Source organism: Myotis yumanensis, unplaced genomic scaffold (assembly GCF_028538775.1).
Source record: "Myotis yumanensis isolate MYYU_CA2020_CCGP unplaced genomic scaffold, mMyoYum1.0.hap1 SCAF_19, whole genome shotgun sequence".
Taxonomy (NCBI): Eukaryota; Metazoa; Chordata; class Mammalia; order Chiroptera; family Vespertilionidae; genus Myotis; species Myotis yumanensis.
In genome coordinates, this window is record NW_027223770.1 from 12356851 (window position 1) to 12363704 (window position 6854).

At 52.9% G+C, this 6854-nt stretch overlaps 1 protein-coding gene across 1 annotated transcript; it reads right to left on the bottom strand.

Moving 5' to 3' along the window:
- Positions 1-5169: 5169 nt before the first annotated feature.
- On the bottom strand, positions 5170-5905 carry LOC138997830 (immunoglobulin iota chain-like). The gene is made up of 2 exons (XM_070399727.1): positions 5805-5905; positions 5170-5714 (listed from the first exon to the last, which is right to left on the bottom strand). Exons 1-2 carry the CDS (start codon positions 5848-5850, stop codon positions 5308-5310), a joined length of 453 nt encoding a protein of 150 aa, XP_070255828.1. The 5' UTR covers positions 5851-5905; the 3' UTR covers positions 5170-5307.
- Positions 5906-6854: the final 949 nt, after the last annotated feature.

Below are 6854 nucleotides of genomic sequence, written 5' to 3' on the forward strand. Positions count from 1 at the left end.
TGGGCCAGGGGTCACCTGAGTTCAGCTGTGGCCTGGGCCTGGGGCTCCTCTTCTGACCAGACCTGGGCGGTAGTGGTGACAGGGGAGGAAACAGGTATTGGGTTAGCAGGAAGCCAATGTTCAAGTGGGGGATTGTGATGTAATTATAAAAATTATAAAAGCCGCGCGCCACATCCAGCTCATGTTTGCAACCACCCTTTGCTTCAGAGCCTGTGTCCCAGTCCCCGCAGACCCAGTGTGTCCTGGGCAGCGCCACGCCCATGGCTTGTCCATCTCCGTGAGGCTCTTCCGAGGGCCCCAGAGTGGATTTCATGGATGCCACATGCCCTGGGGGAGTTGGGCCACCCAGACCCCCTGCTGGAGTCTGTCTAGCCATGGTCACGGCGCTGTGACAGACTGACCGGCTGATGTCTCGGGGTATGGAGGAACCCCTGGGACGCCCCTCATCCAGTCCAGCTTCTCCCTTTTGAGGTGCTTAGTCCTTTGTGCCTCTAACCTGGGCTCCCTGGGGAGCTATCCCAGGGGTCCAAGCTGAAGCCGCTCCATCCCAGAACCCCCGTGTGGGTGTGACACTTACCAGTGCCCAGGACCCAGAAGTAGGGGTTCCTCCGGGGACAGCCCCAGGTCTCGGAGAGGAGAAAGGACTGTCTCTAAGGACTGTCAGCGATCCCAGCTGCTCCCTCCACCTCGGTCCCTCTACCTGCCTCAGCCTCTGGGCAGTGGCTGCTGGAAACCACATCCTTTTGTGGTGGCCACGGTCAGGAATCCAGACCTGGCTGGACGCTGAGGGCCGGGCTGGCTGGGCCTGCCCAGGTGGTGCAGCTGCAGCCCGGCCGCCCAGGCCTGCTTCCTCCAGCCCCGCACAGGGACGAGCCTAGGCCTGGACTCAGGCCGGGCGGGAAAGGTCTGGGTCCAGCTGCCCCTGGCTCCTCTGTGCCCTGTCCTGCCTTCTCTCCGGGAGCAGGGGGTGTGTCCCTGTCCAGTCACTTCTGCCCTGCTCTGTGTCAAAGGCCACCCTCCCTCCCCCGGCCGCCAGCTGCTCACTCTCCACCTCACAGGCCTGAGTCTTCGCTGCAGCCACCATGGACTCTTCTCTTCCAGGCCATCACGGGAGCAGGCATGTGGACCACCTTCCCGAGGTCCCAGGTGCAAATTTTCTAGAAAATCCCAGGTTCTCAGGGTCACTGGACCTGAGGGATGGCTCCCGAGCCATCTTTGGGGTGGTGGCTGCTATTTTGGAAGGTTCAAAACATCTATAAAGCCGAGAGATTTCATTCAACATGAGGGTGATGATGTAGCTGCTGTTGTTTATTTCAGGCCAATGTGATGGTTAATTTTATGTGTCAACTTGGCTGCCCAAGTTGGCTTCTTGCTAACCCAAGTTTATATATAAATTCTGCTACTTTTATTTTTAAAAATGAAAAAAAAACATATGTTTTTATTGATTTGAGAGAGAAAGATAGACATATCAATGATGAGAGAGAATCATTGATTGGTTGCCTCCTGCACACACCCTAATGGGGATCAAGCCCACAGCCAGGCATGTGCCCTGAAGGGGAATCGAACCGTGACCAACCACTGAGCCACGCCGGTCGGGATATACTATTTTTGACACATCAACATGTTTTTGGTTGGAGACCAATTTTACTGGGCTTGTACTGGCCAAAGATAGAATACTTATAATAATTGCCATGGATTTAAATACCTCAGATATGCTTATACCCATGCACGTCAAGTGATACTAACAAACTCAAGTTGTGTGATGCTGGCACACTGACTTGTTATTTTGATGGTAAATAAAGAAGAAAAATATCAAACACTGATCTTGCCTTTACTATACTAGTAAAAGCAGTCCCTCAGGCGACTAAATCATTGGTGAGTGGAAGTGTTCTTTGTAGAAGTTTTCTAGTTAATAAGTGAGGCAGAAATGCTAGAAGGAAAATATCCCCATTTGCATCCCATAATGAACCAATGGATTTGAGTGTTGTGCATACGTCACAAAAATGCGACTTAGGATGAAATGCCAGAGCTCTTTGTGTCCTAACGGGCCTCCACGTGTTAATTCCACCCTCCCTCTTTCCGGGGGGCCACCTCCCGTAGCTCATCTTGCCAAATCATGTCACAAACACACTGGCCTTGGGTAGGCACAGGGAGCCCTGGCCTTTCCCTCCATCTGATCGGCGTGCTCCGTCCTCCGCAGGCCCCTGGTTCTTCCTCAGATACCCTCCCAGGGGTCTCAGAGTCCAACTCAGGTCAGAATGTTTGGGTCCCTCGTCTTTAGCACCACTGCTGACGTGTCCGAGCCCATTGGGTTCTGTGTTTCTGTGTAAAACTTGGGAGCTCCATCAAGCATGTATATGCACAAACCACAGCTCTTAGCACCCCACACTCTTGTTCCGTATCACAGTCAGGAGCACCGTTGACACTTTGCTATGCCAGGCAGCAGATCCCAACAGTCTGGGAATCCCACCTTCTCCAATATCTCCTGTCTCCATTACCAATACAGAACGTGTCCCAAGTGTTCCTGTCCCTGCATTAGTCTATTTCAAAACTTTCCTTTCCTCACCACTTCTGGTTGCTGACTCTAATCACCGGTGTCACATACCAGGCATCAGAAGGTGTGTGTGTGTGTGTGTGTGTGTGTGTGTGTGAGAGAGAGAGAGAGAGAGAGAGAGAGAGAGAATGGTGACAGAGCTTTCCCTTCTTAGGGAATCACAATGATCCCAACCATCTAATGGGATCCTGGAATGGCAGGGTCTTTGGAACCCACGTCTTCATTCAGTTATGCATTCATTTACTCCTTCATCTCTTCACCCAACTCTGTTATCACCTAGCGTCCATCACACACACAATGAGATGAACGGATCTTGCCCACTGAGAACGTGCAGTTTCGTGGAGGAGAGAGACTTGCAAAATAAACGTAGAGCTGTGTGGCAGGTGCTAAATACAGTTAGGAAAACACATGTCTGCAGATCGCAGGAAGTCAGTAACTGAATAAACAGGTCAGGGGAATCTTGCCCAAGGAGTGAGATTTGAGGTCATGGTGGGACCCTGAGTCCGTGCAGCCAGCTGGAGGTCACTGACAAGGGGCAGCAAGGAAACACCCTGAGCAAAGGTTTGGAGGCAACCAAGAGAAGCAAGTGTCGGGTCAATTGCAGGTGATTTAATATGACACAGACAGTGGGGGGGCAGAAGGAGGGGGGGCGCACAAGACATGGGACTTGGTTCAGGGCTGGGCCACCTCCCAAGGCTGTGTCAGGATAAGGAGTCTGAATTTTTGTCCTTCAATCTGTCCTGTCCTGTCCCGAGCCATAGGCAGCTGCTGCTCCCTGGCAAAGTGGCTGGTCCAAACGGAGATGAACCACAGTGTAAAATACACACTGGATTTTGAAGATTAAAAAGAAAGAGTTTAAACCATCTTATAACTAATTTTATTATTTTTTTCTTATAACTAATTTTATATTCATTGCATGTTGAAATGACAGTATCTGGGATATATTGGGGTAAAACTAATTTCACCTGTTTCCTTTAAAAAAATGTAGCCAGCAGGAAATTGAAAATGACAGAAATGGCTTGCGTACGTGCTTTTGAGAGCGGGGGACAATCCAAGGTTAGAGAGGAGTGCAGGTCAGGCTGGATCTGGGAATAACGAGGGGATTGGACCAGGGAGAAGGCCAGGCCTGGTGACTGATGAAGAAGTAATGATACTACTATTTCGTCGAGCACTCATTATAGTTAAGCCCAGGTAAGCGCTTTATATAAATTTATGGGTGCTATTATTATACTCTTTATATACAACATTGGAAATGCTGGCCTAGAATTCAACTGACCCTGCCAAGGCTGACCGGAGCTAAGATGCACACTCTGCCTGGCCCGAGGCCTGAGGCCAGGGTCTGGCCCCGCAGGAATCTGGTGGGGCGGGGCATTAAGATGATGGAGGAGCCCAGTACAACGCTGGTTCTCTGGGTCTGTTGTCATAGCACGGAATCCCGGAATGACGAAGGATGAACGCAGAAGGGCAGGTTACAGGCAGAGACGGGTCCTTTGGGACCACCTGCCTGGCCTTTAAAAACATGAGTCTGCCCTGGTTGGTTGGCTCAGTGGTTGGAGGTGGTCCCATACACCAAAAGGTTGTGGGTTGGATTCAGGTCAGAGCACATACCTAGGGTGTGGGTTACCTAGGTTGAGGGTGTGATCCCTGGTCAGGACGCGTATGGGAGCCAACTGATCCATGTTTCTCTCTCTCTGTCTCCCTTCCTTCCTCTCTGAAAATCAATAAAAACATAGTCTAGCATCTCTCTCTATGTAGCATGCCCACACCTTTCCCCAACCCCTTTTTCACACCCCTTTCCCCTAGAGCATGCGCGCTCTCTCTCTCTCTCTCTCTCTCTCTCTCCTGAAGTCCAAGGGCCCTTCTTTTGCTGTAACTTGTTTCTGAGCCCATTGCTTCTACAACTCACTTCTACCTCTGTGACTTTCTAAATAAACTTTCTCTTGTATAAAAACACCCCCCCCCCCGCCCCCCGAAACCAAAAACATGAGCCTGAAGTCTCCTCTTCAGGAACAAAAGTCTGATGCCGAAAGAACTCTGTGCATTTGAGGAAGTGAGAGTTCAAAGGGCACCTGAAATAGGCTGTGAGCTGAGGCCATTGTTTTACAAAAGAGACTCAGGCACCTGTGCCTGCCTTTCTGTGGCACCCCCTGCACCCGGGTCATTTTAGCCATGATAAGTGGGCGTTCTCAGCCAAGTTTAGGGGCACAGGGAACATGGTTTGCCTGGCACCTCTCTGTGCATAGTGGGCAGAGGCCAGGGATGCTGCTCAACTTCCCACAGTGCACAGGACGGCCTGGCCCCAGTGTCAATAGCACTGCTCTAGACCTATCTCTCAGCATCCACTCTCCTCAGAGGACCAATAAAGGCCTCTCTAAGCTGGCTCACTCTGTAACTTCTGCAAATAACCAGGTGACAGCAGAGCGTCCTGTCCTTGGCCAGAGTGTCCCCTCAAAGGTGCTATGTCAGCCCCCTGCCCCCATAACCCACAGGAGTCCGTCTCTTGGTACCTTCGTTGGTTCTTGGATGTGTCCCACCCATTTTGACCTTAAACAGAACCACTGGGGCCACCTTAGTATAATTCAGCACACAGGTCACACCAAACAAGTTCCCAAGACACAAGCAGCTTTAATCCCCCAATCCAGCCTCCAACGGGGGCCCAGCTGGACAAGGAGCGACTCCTTCCCTCTGCACAACCCACGGCCCACCCTCCTCCTCGCCCTCTCTGTGGCAATGCGCGCCCTTCTGTCCTCAGTTCAGGGTAAGCGTGTCTGGGGTGCCTGGGACACTGAAGCAGCAGGCTCCCTTTCTTCCTCGTTCTCCATCTCCATCTTATCCTTCTCCAAGCTCTGGGTGCCCACAGCACAGTAGTACATAGCCTCATCCTCAGGCTGCAGCCCAGAGATGCTCAAATACCCTGTGTTCTCGGCCACATCTTTGAATCCGGAGAAGCGTGGAGGGACCTTGGGGCCCTGTCTCTTGTCTGAATGGGAGAAATATCTCAGCAAGAACCTGGGAGGGTGTCCGGGCCTCTGCTGGTACCAGTAGATGCTATAAATGCTGACATCGTGGTCCCTGCTCAACGTGCAGGCCAGACGGACTGTGGTTCCGAGAGGCGAGGACACAGAAGGTGGCTGATCCAGCATTGGCTGAGGGCCACAACCTGGGGACACAGAAAAACATGGACACCTGGGGCAGGGCAGGGCAGGGCAAGGGAAGGGGCCAGCGGCTGCGAGCTCTGGGGAGTTCTCACCTGTGAGGTAGGCGAGGAGCACCAGCAGGACAGGAGCCCAGGACATGTTGCAGACGTGCCGAGCTCTGCCTCCTGAACTGTGCAGCCACCGCTCCGGGGGCTCTCTGGGGTCTGGGCAGCCTCCTCCTCCTCCACCCTCCCAGGGGTGGGGCCATTGCACACCCAGTTCCAGCCACGGTCATCCCAAACTTTCTTGGGTTTGCAGCATCAGTTAGGGGAATGGTCCCATGGTGGCCTTTGTGGCTCTGGCCTTGTCCTCATAGAAGCATTCAGAGAGGAAACACCTGCTGGAAGCTCACACCCCAGTGCCCAGGAGGCCAGCCCGCAAGCTTGCGTCCCTGAGGGAGAGCGGCCTCCACGTCCCCTTGAGAAAGCGGAGCCCCACAGAAACAAGATTCGTGTCCAAATTTACATGCCTGGTGAACTGGGAAGAGGACGCATCCTGAAGGTGGTGAAACACCTGCTCTGAGCAACAGAAAATGTTGGGCCCTGATGGTGAGTGAGACACTGTTCCCTTCCACACTCCTAGCACTCGCTGCCCACAAACCTAGAGCAACTCTCCCCCTCACCACGGTCCAACCCAGGCCCTGCCCCAGCCCTGCTGACCGCTCCTCTCCACCACAGTCAACCTACGGGTCCACAGGAGGGCTGACCCGCCGTTCCCTGGGAGGCCTGTTTGGAGGTGATACTGTGTGGAAGTCTCGGGGCAGAGAGCACCGGCAGCGCTGAGAACACTCTTGAGACCCTCAGGCTTCCTCCTGCTATGCAGAACGAACTCCTGAACTGGATTAAATGAGCGGTGGGGTTCTGGTTTTGCTTCTCTGCCAACGGGTTGCACCACTTAGATCCAACCTAAGCCATGGCCGCTAGATACACCTGGGGCTTCGTGGAGAACAGACCCTAGGGTGGCAGGGTGGAGGCTAGGGGATCAGTGTGGTGGCAGCCGAGGCAGAGGGAATTGATTGGATCTCAGATATGTTTTTTAGACAGTGATGGATAACGAGTGAGAGAAGGGGGAATCCAGAATGCTTTCAAGGCACAGGTTTTGAG

Coding starts and splice junctions, on each gene's coding strand:
- LOC138997830 (XM_070399727.1), bottom strand. CDS start 5,850: ATGTCCTGGGCTCCTGTCCTGCTGGTGCTCCTCGCCTACCTCACAG. Junction 5,715..5,804: donor GCTCCTCGCCTACCTCACAG/GTGAGAACTCCC, acceptor CTGTGTCCCCAG/GTTGTGGCCCTCAGCCAATG.